We start from the raw sequence: 17,211 nt of genomic DNA, 5'->3' as shown, positions 1-17,211 counted from the left end.
AAAAAAGATATCTTGTCTTATTCTCCCCTGGGTTCTTACGTTATGTAGCAAATGTGTTTTGACGCTCAAAGCCTTTTTCCAGTTCTGACTTGTTGCCGTACAGTAAGCAGCCTAATAGCACGGTGGCGTGTTCAGATTTAGCCTCGGTTTTCTACGTCATGTCAGAGTACCTCATCTCTCTGAGTGTCGATTAGAGAGGAGAAAGCAATTCTTTCTCCTCGAGATTTTCTACTGACAGCGCCGACACAGTCACTGAGCAGTGGGCACTTCAGTGGGCCGAAGCAACGGCTATGCTCAAGACGTCAATACGCGAGGAATGGCGCTCCCCTTCCTTTTGTTCTGAAATAACTGTACATCTCCCGTGTACGACAGGCGCTCTCCCCTCGCCGGTGTAATTTCCCGATATAATTACTTCCATCTCAGAAGCGTACTTCAATCCGTCACGGCAGCTCCAGAGGCCCCTGGGCACGGGGGTATACAGAGCAGTAAGGCATTGATTGTATATCTCATTAACACATCTGATTAAATATTTTTCTTCATCAAACAAGACGCGAGCGCTGATCTTAGGATTCAGTCAAGAGGATAATAACATGTTCAACGTGTCGAAGCTCAGTGTAGGGAATTGACAGGTGTCTGTCAAGCTCCCCGTCAGGGATACTGGAACTGGAAATGATACAGGCCGACTGTACTCTCTCACATCTGATGTGTTTCCCATCGCTGCACATCTCTATAGCTTACTGTACCTGAAGCCATCCAACCAAGGCAGTGGCAGACTCAGGCTGTTTGAAGGGCAGGGGCGAAAGAAAGAAAAAAAGGGCACTTACTGCACAACATGGGACCCCATCAGTGCACAGTTTAGACCATTGGAAGGGCAGCCAATAGGGCACATCCTCTAATTTCGCCACTCAAAAGGGCACTTTAGTGCAACGTTTTTCAACTATGGGGGCACATGGTCAAGTTTAGACCGACACCAGTAGGGCACGTCCTCTCATTTCCGCCACTCAAAATGGCATTTTTGCCACCCAAAAGGGCATTTTTGCCACTCAAAAGGGCACTTAAGAGAGACGTTTTTCTTTTTTTTTACTCAATGTGTTTTTTATTTAGTTTTCAGAGACATTACAGTACGCAACAGACATAAGCACGCAGACAAAACAGCGAAAACAACAAAACAAAAAAGAGAGACGTTTTTCAACCTTGGGGGCACCAGGAGGGGCGGTCGGCCCCCCTGCCCCCCCCCCCCCTGAGTCCGCCATCCAACCAAGGTGTGTGTGTTTCCTCTCCTCTGTCCTCAGGTCAGTGAGAACGCCAAGCAGGACCTGAAGGACGGCCTGGCTCTGTACAACACAGACAACAACGTCGGCCTGAGAAACGCCTGGAACATCATCCAAGCAGAGGTGTGTGTGTGTGTGTGTGTGTGTGTGTGTGTGTGTGCGTGCGTGCGTGCGTGCGTGCGTGCGTGCGTGCGTGCGTGCGTGCGTGCGTGCGTGCGTGCGTGCGTGCGTGCGTGCGTGCGTGTGCGCGTGCGCGTGTGTGCGTGTGTGTGTGCGTGTTCACTCTGGGTCATGGGCCATCATTCCCCCCAACCAACTCTGAACACCTGGACCTTCCCTTGTCTTCTGCCTTTTGTAAAACATCAGAAAAAATATGTTGCTTTTCTCAGACTCCATGTGGCTTTCTGAGAATGCTTTAATAGTTCCTCTATGTCACATTCAATCAATGCCGTTTCTTTGAATTTGCTGTAAATGTGCACAGTGCGCACAGCTAGAACACCTAGAGGCTGTATCCTGATTACAGTATTTAGCAAGTGTATGAGAGTTTGTTTGAAGATTGTTATGACGCACCCAGGCGGGTGTTATTGACTTTGTGTGTGTGTGTGTGTGTGTGTGTGTGTGTGTGTGTGTCTCATATGTTACACCCTCTGTTAAAACCTATAAACACACACGTGTCTCAACTACCATGTTCAACCTGTGCAATAATGAATATGACTATTTTTCAAATGTTGCAGCCAATACACCAGATGTTATTGTTGTCGATGAGGACAGTAGAGAGGTCATCATTTTGGAAGTGGGTTGCGCGTTTGACTATAGCCTAGAAGAGGCCTTTCTTACCAAAGTTGTGAAGTACCATCCACTCAAAGATGCCATTGTACAGCTTGGGTACAAATGTAAACTATTAGTGTTTATATTTGGAAGCCTTGGTAATGTCCACAGACTAGTCGTCAGGGGGTTGCAGATGGCAGGAATTCCCAAGCCTAAAGCAAAGGCCGTGGCAAAATTCTGCTCAATATCAGCAATAATTGGCAGCCGCCATATATGGAGGACACGCTGCTACCTGTACCCATAGACAGATTTAAAGCTTGAATTATCGAGTGTCCTATGCTGGTGCAACTAATACTGTTTGTGTTCAAGAATTTTATTGTAAAATGTGAACGCAAATAAAGATATTAAGTGTGTGTGTGTGTGTGTGTGTCTGTGTGTGTGTGTGTCTGTGTGTTTGTGCCATAGTGGAAGTGCTGTGGAGTGACTGGGTACACTGACTGGCACGAGGCCCTGAAGGAGAAGGTGGTGCCCGACCGTTGCTGCCAGGAGCACTACCAGGAGTGTGGCCGCAACTCCACCAACATGTTCTGGACCCGGGTGAGTGGGCAGCCTGGGGTACTGGGCCTTCACAGCCAGGTGGTCTTGGCCGTTTAGAGGGTGGCAGATGTTGAGTTTAGTTTATTTTGCAAATGTCTAGAGATACGATTGACGTCATTTGTGTCTGAGGATTTGAACTTGACATTTGGGCCCAATCCCAATTCACCGGCTCCGTTTTGCGCGTTCACGGGTAGGGTTGGAGTGTCCCAATTCTTGTTTTCGTGTAGGGGTAGGGCCAAGGGGTAGGGCTTTTCACGGCTCCGTTTGGAGATTTTTCACGACCGGACTCCGTTCGTAGCCGTGGCTCTACGTTCCAGAACACCTTGCGAATCATCTACAGGAATATATCGCTCTAGGCAATGCGGAAGACAACCACAAATGTAATTAATTTTCTTTTGTTATATATTTGAAAAATGATGATAACCATCATATTATCTTAGTTTAATGTCATTTCAAGGTATTATAGAACTTTTCTTTATAACAAGCATAACAAAGAAATTGCTATTATGCTGTGTGTGCTTCCAACCAGAAATACACCATGACATCGGAGCACGATTAACATTTCCGCTCCAGAACAAGATGGTTTATTTAGAAATAAATTCTTACCTGTGGCGTTCGACAGCGGATGATGGTAGACATATTTAATGTTAAGTTTATATATCTACCTATATCGTTATACGTTTTAATGCTGATTTGTGCATGATAGTCGCGCATTTTGACATATTTCCATGTCGCATTTCCCCCCTTTGATGGCATACGACGCTATAGCTGTGGCACTTATTAAACCAAAACAACCCACAATCTAATCCAAGCAGTTGTTATTATGTAATATCATTGATGGGTTTTATCATGTAGCTGACTAATGCGGGCTGTTTCTCCAGCGTTCCTGTCACATCGGATTTTAACTTATGTTCAGACGCTTAGATGTTACCGCTTGTTACCGCTCCTCTACTATCAGTCTAGACTGGCAGGGAAGGAGCACGGGTGTTTGATCGTCTGATAGGATGAAACATAAGTAAGTAAGTAAGTAAGTAAGTCAAACTTTATTTATATAGCACTCTTCCCAGCACGGATGCACAGGGATAGAATAAATAAAAAATATATAAAAAAGTGCAAATTCGAACATCAATGATTAAAAAACAGAAAGGAGACAACATAAACAGAACATAAACAGGAACAAATAAGAAGGCTATTGACTGCCGGCCTGTCTGAACAGATGTGTTTTAAGTCACCGCTTAAAAATGTGCTCTGAAGGAGCGGCTCTCGGGTCAAGTAGGGGGGGGGGGGGCGTTCCAAAGCTTTGGGGCAGGTAAACTCAAACGCTCTGTCCCCTTTTGTGCGAAGTCTGGTCCTAGGCACAACCAGGAGTTCCTGGTCGGAGGACCTTAGTGACCGGGTGGAAGAGTAGGGGTGAATGAGATCCGAGATGTTGGCGGGGGCTCGGCCATGAATGGCTCTGAAAGCGAGCACCAGTACTTTGAAGTGAATTCTGAGTTGTACCGGGAGCCAGCGCAGGGAAGCTAGGATGGGGGTGATGTGGCATGATTTCTTGGACCTGGTGAGAAGCCTGGTGAATGAATCGCGAGCGTCGATGCCTTTCTATGATACGACGGATGACGTATCAGGGTCTTGAAGGGTTGTCCCATTTCATGGCACTCCAAAACGAGCCGTAGGGGTATAGGAAAGAGAAATGGGATTGGGCCTCGGTCTTTACATGAACTAAACCCTAACCCTAACCCTAACAGCGGTTTGCTTTTACAAAAGCTCCAAGCAGTTGTGTGCTCATATATAATTGCCAGCATTAAAATAGCAGACAGGGAACAAGGCCATTGGAACATACAGGGAAGGAGCATGGATGTTTGATCGTTTGATAGGATGAAACATAAGTTGTAAGTAAGTAAGTAAGTAAAACTTTTTTTATATAGCGCTCTAGAATATTTGGTGTAATCCTGCCCAGCATGGTTGGTCAGATAACGCCTGACATGTTTCATGATGGAGGCTACGCTAATGCTGCTGACACTATCTGTCAAAAAGCTGAATCTGTCATGGATTCCCCCCCGAGTTGTTAGTCTGTGCCCTGCAGATGAACCCCTGATAGCATCTAGCAGTGCAGTGCGTGTTAGCCAGAGCCGGAGAAAAAAATTCAGTCTGCCTACTGAAGTGATTTTCATACCTCTATCCCAAACACCCTTGTCCTGAAATATTTAATGTCCTCCTCATTCAAAATGTATCTTTCTGAAAGTGCTTTTTGATAACCCAATAATTAATATCCATCAAGTGGACACTGCTTCCTTCTTAATCATCCTATCTTCTGACATTCCTCTGTTCCTCTTAGGGCTGCTATGAGAAGGTCGAGGAATGGCTGGATGACAACAAGCATCTCTTGGGAACCATCGGCATGGTCATCTTGGTCGTGCAGGTAAACAGCTACAGCAGTGTGTGTGTGTGTGTGTGGGTGTGTGTGTGTGCGTGTGTGTGTGTGTGTGTGCGTGTGTGTGTCGGTGTGTGTGTGTGCGTGTGTGTGCGTGTGTGTGCGTGTGTGCGTGCGTGCGTGCGTGCGTGCCTGCGTGCGTGCGTGCCTGCGTGTGTGTGTGCGTGTGTTCATGTGTGTGTAACCTGTGTGTGTGTGTGCGTGCGTGCGTGTGTGCGTGCGTGCGTGCGTGCGTGCGTGCGTGCGTGCGTGTGTGCATGTGTGTGTAACCTGTGTGTGTCACCTGTGTGTGTCTGAAACCCCCAGAGTCACACACTCCACTGTGAGAGACGGGAGGTCAGTGATAACGAACATGTTCAGTGGGTTTAGGGGCACCCACACACTGTGAAATATTGAAGATTTTTGTCTGCTGCACTCTGGTCCTGTCTGAGGGAATCAAAGCCTGGCTCGTTGCCCAAGCTGCACTCAGACACCAGAAACTTATATAATATTTACCGAGGTTATATAGAGGCCCAATAAAGAGCTCTCTCTGACCCTCTATCTGGTTTACCAGTCTACCTGTCTGCCTCAACGGTCTACTCTGCCTGTCAAGAGTTGCTTCCTTGTCTTGCCCTACCCGTGTGAATCTCCAGTGTCCTCTCTTGTCTTACCCTCTGTCTATCCTCTAACTAACCCACCTGTCTCACTCTCTCTCTCTCTCACTCTCTCTCTCTCTCTCTCTCTCTCTCTCTCTCTCTCTCTCTCTCTCTCTCACTCTGTCTACTCTACCTGTCTGCCCTCCCAGTTTTCCCTTCTAGCCTGCTGTTTGTGGTTCAGAGCAGGGCCGATTGTACATTATAAACCATTTCCCCGAAGACCTGGGTTAATGTCTCTCTGGTTGTTAATTACAGCCTCTGTAATGGGTTGAGGGGAGTAGGTGGTCAGGGTTCAGGTCAGGGGTCAGAAACTGCCAATGATACAGGCCACTATGCATGCCTGAGAGGATCACAACCCTCCTCCCACTCCCTGTCTCATTTACTGCCTCCCTCTCTCTTTTTCACAAATACACACACACACACACACACACACACACACACACACACAGTATGTTTGGGATGTGATAATGTGTGTGTGCAAACTGAAACGTGGCTGAGTCTGACATCACGCTGACTACACTGCTGCCCTCTATTACAGATTCAGGGCTCTGCCTCTGAGATAGAGGAGGCAGGGAGAGTAGAGTGAGACAGGATTTGGGCAGTCAGACAGGTAGGAAGGGCAGGGGGACATGTCATGGGCGGTCAGACAGGTAGGAAGGACAGGGAGCTAGGCTATGACAGTCAGAGTAAGTAAGTAAGTAATGTTTATTTATATAGCACATTTTACAATGACAACAGCCGCCCAAAGTGCTTAACAGAAAACACTAGTAAAAGAGAAAACAACAGATAAAATACACTAAAAACAAGGTGCAATACAAATACAAGTGCAGAAATAAAAGTACAAAAAGTGCAGTGTCGGGGGGCAGGCTCACCTCAGGTCAAAGGCCAGGGAGAAAATGTGTTTTAGCTAACTTTTTAAAAGCCTCGATGCTCTGGGTAGATCTGACGTGGAGGGGGAGACTATTCCAGAGTCTAGGGGCTGCTTTAGAGAAGAATCTCTTGTTTTGATTTGGTCCTAGGGACCTCCAGCAGCAGTTGGTCAGCTGACCTAAGGGCTCTGGATGGAGTATGGTGGCGCAATAGGTCAGCCAAGTACGGGGGTGCCTGCCCGTTAAGTGCTTTAAAATCAAAAGTAATTTAAAATCGATACGGAAGCGGACGGGGAGCCAGTGGAGTGAAGCCAGGATTGGGGTTATGTGGTCACGCTTCTTGGTACCGGTAGTCGAGCAGCCGCATTTTGAATTAGCTGCAGCCGACGGAGCAGAGACTGGTCGATGCCAACATACAATGAGTTGCAGTTATCCAGTCCGAGAGGTAGGAAGAGCAGGGAGACAGGCCATGGGCAGGTAGACAGGTAGGACGGGCAGGGAGACATGCCATGGGCAGTCAGACAGTTAGGAAGGACAGGGAGAGAGGCCATGGGCAGTCATACAGGAAGGTGAGCAGAGAGAGACAGGTCATGGGTAGACAGACAGGTAGGACGGGCAGGGAGACAGGCCATGGGCAGTCAGACAGGTAGGAAGGGCAGCCCATTGCACTATACAGTAGTCGCAGCCATATTCCACACAGGCTCTCTGTGGCCTCTTTCACACCGGCAGTTCCGAACGCCGGTTCGCGTTCGCGTGCCGAAACCTCCGAATGTTGGCGCTGTCTGGCGAACGAGCCCGCGTTCATACCAGTGTATCGTTCGTGGCTCGTTCGCCAGACAGCGCCAACGTTCGGAGGTTTCGGCACGCGAACGCGAACCGGCGTTCGGAACTGCCGGTGTGTAAGCCCTATGTGTGTAGACGTTTGAGTTGTGGGTAGTGGCTTGGCGAGGGTCAGCGTTCGATATATGACAAGACTGTCAGAAGCTTACAGTTCCCTTAACCCTTCAGGACTAGAATGTGACTGGCACAAATCTGAAACAGTCCACAGCTTTTCCACAGGCTAATCCACACGAAAGGTGTCCTTCTTTGCTGCAGCAAGAGGAAGCTTCCTCTGTAATAATGGATTGCTTCAGATAATGGCCTTAGGATCAGCCTCCCATCGTGACTGTGTTTGATGTGAGAGTAGGCTCCCTATGAGGGGTGCTTCTTAATGGAATCTTCAAAGAAGAGCCCCTTTTTTCCGCGTGCCTCTTAATTTACCTCGTTGACCTAATCCTCTCACATATCACACACATTACGCCATCAATGAGAAATGAAAGCAGAGCGAGAAGGAGAGAGAAAGAGAGAGGGGGAGAGAGAAGGAAAGAGAGAGAGAGAGAGAGAGAGAGAGAAGGAAAGAGATAGAGAGAGAGAGAGAGAGAGAGAGAGAGAGAGAGAGAGAGAGAGAGAGAGAGAGAGAGAGAGAGAGAGAGAGAGAGAGAGAGAGAGAGAGGGAATACATTATCTCTCTGCCTGGTTTGGAAGTTGGAAATGTGGTGTGTTTTCAAACCTGAACTCAGCAAGACCCCAAAGTTCTCACCATAAAAATAACAGTCGTATATATCACACCCACAAGGGCACACAACAACACTGCAGTACACCTCAGTGACGGTCCATTACAGAGTAGACTACAGTCTAGCTTTGCTTGCCAAGACACCTCGGTTGTGAGTACTGTTCCAGTAGGACTGAAACTGTCATCCCCTTCATCCACAGCTCCTGGGCATGGCGTTCTCCATGACACTGTTCCATCAGATCCACAGAACGGGGAAGAAGTATGACGCTTAGCCAGCAAGGGGGAACTCACATGGGGGAAGAGGAGGAGCCCCACTGCCTGATGAGATAGACTCTGGATGACAGCCCTTGCTTTCCTCCCCCCGTAACCCCCTACATCCTGATCAAGGCCCCCCCCAATCCCCCCAGAAACCCTGTACAGACTACAGATGTGCCCCCCCCCCCCTCTCTTCTGCTCTAACCACTCACCACCATTCATTTGCCAAAGAGAAATGAGACTGGAAGATTTATTAAAGACATCTACTTATGGCAAGGAAGAAAAAAAACCTAGGTTGTCTCTCCTCTGAAGTTTAATTTCATTTCTATTCTTTTTTTCTTCTTTTTTTCTCGCTTGGACTAACCGTTTGCAGGAAAGAAGGATTCTGAAACATTGAACGCTTTACTAATGCTCACAGCCCCGTGCAAGGCAAAGAGAAGACTGAGGAAAAAAAAGAGGAAAAACTGATATCATTGTACCCTCCAGGTTTCATGGATTTCGTTGTGTTGATTAATGTTCTAACTTCCTCTTTCCCCTTGTAAATGATAAAAGGCTCCGAACATAGCATGCTAGTTTTCTACTCCATGGATATACCTTTGTCATTCATTGAATATGTCAGACTACATTTGTTTTCCAATACAATATGATTTTGTGTTTGTTTTTGTTTTTCATTATGTTCCTGCTCCGGTGGGAAGGGAGCGTTGATAGGATGTGTGTTACATTGTTGTCAGAGGTGTGAATGGGAGGTAAGATGCCGTGGTGGGCGGGCAGTCGGACAGGGGTTGGGATGTGATCGTAGGTCGAGGTTCTACCTGTTTTAGCAACGTCAGTGTTACAACGGAATCGTTGACGATGAGAGGAACAAGTGTACGTCTAGTGTACGTTTCACAGAGTCTTCTGGAGAGCCATCGCTCCATGCGACACACTAAAACAAACATGTTATCATACTGCTTCTTCTCCTTTAACAGCTCCCCGCCCGCCCCCATCTGTCTGCCGTTCCCCCTCACCTGTCTAGTGACATGCTTAAGCATTGTTTTCCGTTCTCCCCGGGACTGAATGGTACAAAAAGCGATACAGTTTAACAGTTGCACCATCAGTATTGGCATGGAAAAGGATCCAGCCACAGCGTCTAGCTCCCTCTGAGGGCTGAGAGTGTGTGTGTGTGTGTGTGTGTGTGTGTGTGTGTGTGTGTGTGTGTTAGATCAGACTGATGAGGCTGCAGAGGAGGCGAGAGAGGGAGAGAGAGAGAGAGAGAGAGAGAGAGAGAGAGAGAGAGAGAGAGAGAGAGAGAGAGAGAGAGAGAGAGAGAGAGAGAGAGAGAGAGAGAGAGAGAGAGAGAGAGAGAGAGAGAGAGAGAGAGAGAGAGAGAGAGAGAGAGAGAGAGAGAGAGAGAGAGAGAGAGGGAGTGAAGGAAGGAAGGAAGGAAGGCAGAGCTGCTATATGACTCCTCCACTCCTCAGACAACATTGATTGTCTGAGTAGTGGAGGAAGGGGACACAGTTGATGTTTCTCATCTATACATCTGAGCTCATTCCTTTTATTCCCCCTATCTCTCTCTCTCTCTCTCTCTCTCTCTCTCTCTCTCTCTCTCTCTTTCTCACTCCCACACACAATCTCCCGTTCGCCTTTCCTTTTTTGCGTGTCGGAGCGGGGGTGACGTGACAAGCTTTTCCCACAGACGCAGTAGACATTTCCACTGACATTCCTGCTAGACTAGAAATGATTATGTATCTAAACAGTACCTCTAGTCTGAAATTCTGCTCTACTTTCATGGCGCCTCTTCCTGCCTTCATCCTCAGAGGGGGGGGTGGAAGGGAGTCATGATCAAAGACAAGGCAGTTTGAATATGGCACAGCGCCCTGTAGGACAAATCTTTCTGCGACTGCTACACTGTATGGAGTGCAGCCCTGCATACTGCGAACGTTAACTAGGCTAAAGCTGTTCATGACCGTAGGGATATAGAACGGTTCTGTCCCATGCGGTTTCGGGCTACTCCGATAACCACGCTCTGACCTGCTTTTTATAATAACTGTCCGTCATGCAGAAGTTTAATTTAACACCTGTGTCTAATGTAATGTGTTGTTGTAGTTATTTTTTGTAATAGATTGAGATGGAGGCTTGCTTGGTTCAAGTTGGCTGGTTGTTTACCGTACACAGGGAGATTGGGTTAGATAATCGGGACCAGATAGTGGCTCAGTTCTAAATTTCATCCTAGAAAAATGCAGGAGGGATAAGGAAGAGGGGAGAGTGAGAGATAGAGAGAAAGTGGCTTCTGCTTGGGATGACTAGTGTATGAACTCTGACACTGCGTTTTATTGCTGCTACATGAGGATGTGGTGTGGGGGTAGATGAGGCGGGTAGAACGACAACAACAGTAACCGAACCTAAACTTTTGAGACACTGCTGGCCTAGCTTACACACTCTCTGTCAGTCAGTGCGAGCCGTGGCAAGATCATCTGAGCCCCATGATAGTGATTGGGGGTATCTATATTTTCCCATGATATACAGTGTAGGGAATCTAGGGATGCAGTGGTCGATAGTTTTAATAGACCTGGGTTTCAGTGTAGTTCCGACCACAACCCGCAGAGGTTTGTTGCTGACCTTGCTGGCTGTGATTCGTTCCTCCTGGGGCCCATGACCTGTCCTCGTCTTTGTCCGCCCACAGAGGGAACATGACAGCTGTTGATGTTGAAGCACAAGCATGAGTGGTCGTATCCGTTCTGCCTGGCTACTTCCACAAAACATCCCACACTGTTTACTGTGCTTCAGCAAACGCCGAGCAGATCACTTAGTAGACTACGTGGCCGGATTGATGTTGTAGAAATCCAACTGTCGTTTTTTTCCGGACACCTACGAACTGGTTTGCTGTGCGTTTGCCTTTATTCATTCTTGTTTTCGCACCCCTGAGTGAGACTGGATTGGGATTGGGGTGGAGAGAGAGGAGGGGTACTGTGGCTGATTTCACTTGCTCGCTTCCTTAAATGATACTGTATCTGATATCATAGACAGAAGTATACATGATGAAACCCATTTCGTTGAGAGAAATTATCCATATTTTTGATCAGCGGTGTGATCAATATTGTATTGTGAAAGTCTGACATTGCCATGCGTGAAGTGATTTTGAGGTGGAATGGTTTGGTGTTCAATGAATGCAGAATAGCCAACGATGTTAAACTCTTCAGCATGAAGGTGATGAATACGATAAAAAAATAAAAATCCTGATGAAAAAAACCATCACACAATTTATACGTCAGACCTGGTTCAGAACCCCAAAATCCAAAACTGTTTTCTGCTCTCTTTCATGTGTCATCTGTCCTCTTCTAGTCTTCTGTTCTTCTGAGAGAAATCTAGTCTTGTCTTTGCACTCTCACGTTCTTCCATTGTCAATTGGTTTCAATGTTTTATCTAAACAAATGTATTCATGTTTAGGGATGCAATGCCTGTCACTTTTCTGATGTTATTTTTGTACATTGTTTGTCATTGTTTTTTGTCTCTTGTTTTTATACGATATGCTGTTTTAACTGTGTTGTTACATTTGGCTTTGTGTTGTGGGCTAAGGCTTACTGTCACTCATTATGAGAACATGACACCAGTAGTATTATTTCTTTGGAATTAGACATGAGAGTCACACATATAAAAGGAATAATTATCTAGCTCCCTGCTCAAGGTGCAACCACCTTCCTGTCTTAACGTCGCCGACGCAGGCATTTATTGAAGAGGAAAATGACATACAGTGTAGGAAAAACAAAGACATACTGCATGTTTTGCTGTTTTGTTTCTCTATATCAAGAGCTTTTGTAAATTAGGATGTGCTATAGTGTTGCGGTATGTCTTTTTAACCATGCCTACACAGCTCATGTAAATGCCTGTCCTTCCTGCCATGTGGAGTGCTGTATGTTACATCTGGATCTTACATCTGCTGACAATGTGCAAAAGATCTCCACTGCCTGTATTACTACATTACCCTACTCCTGATGTGTGTGTGTGTGTGTGTGTGTGTGTGTGTGTGTGTGTGTGTGTGTGTGTGTGTGTGTGTGTGTGTGTGTGTGTGTGTGTGTGTATGTCATCACTGACATACAGTGTTGCACCTCCGAAAACAGGAACTACATTTTCAATTGACCTATATTATGCTTATTGACATCGTCTGGTATTCAAAATGACAGCAAGATGTTATAAGACTAACACTCGTGCTATCTCTGACTGTATATTTTTGGAAGTCTGTTTTCTCAGCGTATGGGCGTGACTCATTTCTGTACCCTTTAATTGTTATTTTATTCATCTTGTATTCATTCGATGATGATGATAGTTTGTTTGCATTTGTACTTTTTAATTCAGGAGCAGTGTAAATTAAATGTAAATGTGTTTTTCTTTTTGTTAGTAACTGTATTCATATTTTAATTTACAATACTGCCATATGTAGTGAGAGATACATTTCATACATGGATTTTGGAATGAGCAGAAGTATTCTTGTGAATCTTCTATGGGAGCACTGCCACCGGGATGGAACGGAAGAATACCTTCACGGTAATCGGGGTTTTCCGCTGTGAGGAAATTTGAAATGAAGCAGCTCGTTTTTACCACCATTGACATATTTTTATAATCTCATCTCTAATCCTCCCAACCACTAAAACTGAATTTCTGAGCTGTGGAAATGTATGGTCTTGAATGGTGTGTTTGATGTAGTGTCATGGTGGATGACGGTATAATAATCTGATATACCTGTCAGCCTCGTCCTGTGGAGTTTTTTGCTACAGTACATGTAAAAGCACTCTGGATATCTGTATTTGGTGGTGCACTACATTTCATTCTTTTAAATCCTACTATTTTTTAAATAAAGGAAAGTGTGTCGCAAAATCCCATGATACCCTGTACACTCATTTCCTTTCATGTTTGACAACTGATGCTGTTGATGTTCTTCTCTGTTCTTGGCACTGTTAGCATATACAGTATTTAAATAGTGTTTGAAGCTGAATAACTTGTAACATTGTTTTGGTCTGTGGTACGATTTGGCAGGAACGGGCGGAGTGAAGCAGTGTCCCTGCTTGTCCCAGGTTACACAGAGCAGCGTCTTCCCTGCAATGTGTTCTTGTCAAGATTTCGAAACCTGAGGGACAGCTTGTGCAGTGAAATTACAATGATAAAGATGCTAATGACAGTTATAGTGTGAGGAGAGATTGGTTGATGAGAAGTTAATTTCTAGAGACGATGAGAGTACTAATGTTGGCCATTTTGTCTAGTATTTTTACTGCTTGGTGTGAGCACAAGAGTATTTTTGTACTGAGTTTTCTTCCCTTGGTCAACCCTAATTGTTACCCTCCTGTGTGATAGTGAGTTGGTTTTATTGTGCCATTCCATTCTGGCTTTCTTTCCTGTTCACTGTTCCTTCTATGCAAGAAATACCTATTTTAGCCTTTGTACAGATTATTTTGTATTAGTAATATGTACTGAAATAAAGTGAATAGAATCAATGGTGAATCAATGAGGATTTTCTGTTTGATTTTCCTGCATACCTTGATTGCCTTCCTCTTCAAAAGTTCGAAAGCATTTCATTAACCCAAATAAAATGCTGCTAAATGGTTATTTTACCCTACTGTTACAGCGACATGTCTCTGTGACCAACCAGGGTTCGACCTAAGTACAATATCCCACATGGAAGACATGCACCCTAGCCCGCTAAACTAAAACTAAACTGTCTTCAAGTCTCATGCAAGACTACAGTACTTATTATGGGAGATTGCTTCCAAACCACCATCGCTACGCATCCATGCTCTATTTGCAGTACCTGCCACCTTACAGGTAAGGTAGGATATCTCAAAGTTAGACAGTCTTTTTCCAGAGCCACAAACGAATGGTGATGGAATTTCTCTGAACATGGATTCAATTGCTACCGAACGAGTTGATTTGCAGATAATTTTGGGTTTACTGGTTAGTTGGGGAGGCAGTAGATCGCGGGGAGAATGTGCTTGCAAAATGTAACGCACTTGCAACCATAAAATCGCACAAATGTTGCTGGAGAACAACTCACATTGTTTTGGTCTGTGGTACGATTTGGCAGGAACGGCGGAGTGATGGGCAAACTACAGCCCGCGGGCCATATGCGGCCCATTGTGCTTTTAAATCCGGCCCGTTGAATATTGGTACAAAATTGCCCAAATGTTTGTAAAGACCGCATTCATTTCGCCTTTTTCCTGCAGTACCCGGCGTCTCAGTTGATCCCACTAGATGGCGCACTCCAGACCCAATTGACCTTTGCTGGAGTCTGTGTCTATCCTCTCTCATTCTCCTTTGCTACTGTTTACTAAGTACTGCTCTGAGCCCTTCTGGAACAATGAGTGGACCAAAGGTAAGAAAAGTCGACAGTGAGTGTCGAGTGTTTAATGAGGAGTGGACAGCAACATCTTTTTTCGCCGAAGTCCAATCAAAGGCTGTGTGTCTTATTTGCCAAGAAACCGTTTTCTTTTTAAAGAATATAATACCAGCCGCCTCTTTTCCACCCAGCATGCTAACTATGCTAACTATGCTAGCAGACAGAACGGGCGGCTACAGCGCAGAGGTTGGAGCATGGACAGACTCGGAGCATCACTATTATATCATGAAGTGGCCTGGTAAGGAAGCATTGTGCTTTTTTATTTGATGTCTTGTTTGATCGATTGATACATTTAAGTTATGAACGATTATACAACAGTTAGTTCCGACCAAGTCATTTGATTGGACAAGAGGCATTCCATGAGTGCAGATATACAGGTTGTTAAGTCTGACGTCAAAAGTGACGTTTATCCATTTCCGTGTCCTAACCAGAAATTCTCCGCACCAGAGTACCTGTGAACTACAGCGGTAGAATGACAGTTCAATCGTTTTTTATACTCGGATCTATTCATACAACAAGGGACACAATACTTTCCCGTTTTCTCCATTATTGTCAGGGTATTTGAGCCTCGGAAAAGCGCTATATAAATATAATTAATTATTATTATTATTTTGGCATTTCGAAGACAGCGCCTCAGCCAACGTTGGACCCGGAAACACGTCACGACTTAACAAGCGGAACGTTAGATAGCTAGCTAGAGACATCGGCATACTAGCGATTTGTTTTGTTATGATGATGTTATAATATAATACATTGAGATGACATAACTCTGACTAACTGTTTATCATTGTATGAGGGTCAATGACGTGACGTGTACATTTTGTGTCTGATGTAATATTTTCTAAAATTAACAATTAATATATATATATACATTGTGTTAACTAACATTATTTGCTCTCCTTTATTGAATACACAAATAGTTTATGGTGATTTTTTACAAATTCAGGCACTTTCAGCTCTTTAAAGGGTTGAAAAGTCATTCGGTACAACCGTCCGAACACAAATGCAACCAGCTAATGTGCCATTAAAATATCTAAAATTATATTACAACTATTATATACTTTTCTTCTCTGAGTGAGAAGAAAAGTAGCCAGCTCTCTCTTAAATGTTTGATAAATGCACTTTTCCGCTCCATGTTATGAATGTCCTCAAGTATCACATCATTCGGTACAACCGCTAAAACACATTGAAAATGTTGAAATATTTTAGAAAGATATATTTATGAATTCTTATATTCAAGTTCAAGCTCAAGGTCAAGTTCTCACATAGGTAGCTATGTGCCTGTTTTAACTGTTTACTTGAAGAAAATAATTTGCTACAACCAAAAATAATCATTCGGTACAACCAGAAATCTGGTTAAATATAAATATAATGGTTGTACCGAATGATGACAATCTATGTTAGTCCTATTTGCACATCTTGCATGTGTTATACATCATTTAAGTTTTTTTACTTTTTGCACTTCTGAAAACCTTATCCGTCATCGACCCATGTCCCAAAACTGTCATTGTAATTGAGACATTGAGTGTATGAATGTACTGAATGTGTTGTTTTCATCTTTTGAGTGATGTACTGAATGTGTTGTTTTCACCTTTTAACCTTAGACTAGAATTCCCTAGTCACACATCAAGACTAGTATATGTTAGCTAATAGATCACTCTCCCCCTGGCTAAGGAGGGAGTCACCTGTAGGGCAAGAAATCACCTTTGCCCCAAGGCCTCAATTACTAACTTACAACCCTGTCTTAGGCCAAGGATAGCTGACCACCTGGAGAGCTGAATGTTCAGACTTTGAGTTATGGAAGAGACACAGTGTGACATGGTGTTTTACTGCTCTCTCCTCTGATAGGCTACATACCCTAGTATTGGAATGTGGCCTGATCTGGGGAGTGATGCTGTGTCAATCTATTCCTCAGGAGAGATAACAGGCATTTCGGTTCTAAGAAAACATGCTATTGTATTCCTAAAGCTACCCTAAATACCAAGGTTAGGCTCCAGAACGCCTTGGGCCCTGCTGTTTAGCTCTCTTTAAAATGTGTGTGCAGCGAATGATGGGGGCTTCTGCCTTTGTGATCACCCTGACCCTATGTTGTGTGTTGATTGTGGAAGCCAGTACTTTGCAAACTACTTTATTAAAACTTACTAAGGAACAAGCATTGTATTCATGATTTTTGGGTTAAGTCTCACCAGGGACCCGAAGGAGAAATCAGAAATTTCTAGTACAGTTATCATTTTTAAAATCTTTATTAACGATTACACTTGTGGTTTTCTTTTGTTGCGTCTTGCCGATGATTTGCAAGTACACGTGAACTCGCAAGACAGAGGGGTAGGGTTAAGTGGTAGGGCCAAGGTGTGAATTGGGATTGGGCCTTTCAAGTATGGACCCATGTTCTCTTTCTTGATCAAGCCCGACAGCTTTGATGGACGCAAATTGGATTTATCTCTGATAAGACTGGTTGGATACACA

At 44.7% G+C, this 17,211-nt stretch overlaps 1 protein-coding gene across 1 annotated transcript in view; it reads left to right on the top strand.

Moving 5' to 3' along the window:
- Positions 1 to 8,446, top strand: part of tspan9a (tetraspanin 9a) — a gene marked incomplete at its 5' end in the record, with an annotated part of 80,137 nt that extends 71,691 nt beyond the window's left edge. Inside the window, 4 exons of the mRNA XM_080545041.1 lie at positions 1,293 to 1,394; positions 2,505 to 2,636; positions 4,972 to 5,055; positions 8,324 to 8,446. Coding sequence (XP_080401167.1) covers positions 1,293 to 1,394; positions 2,505 to 2,636; positions 4,972 to 5,055; positions 8,324 to 8,395 — 390 coding nt within the window. The 3' untranslated portion in view covers positions 8,396 to 8,446. The remainder of the gene's footprint in view (positions 1 to 1,292; positions 1,395 to 2,504; positions 2,637 to 4,971; positions 5,056 to 8,323) is intronic.
- Between the last annotated feature and the right edge of the window lie 8,765 nt (positions 8,447 to 17,211).

This window comes from Nansenia antarctica, assembly GCF_963989245.1.
Source record: "Nansenia antarctica genome assembly, chromosome: 14".
NCBI lineage: Eukaryota > Metazoa > Chordata > Actinopteri > Argentiniformes > Microstomatidae > Nansenia > Nansenia antarctica.
Note: the sequence above shows the minus strand (reverse complement) of the source record. Positions and strands in the feature narration are given on the sequence as shown.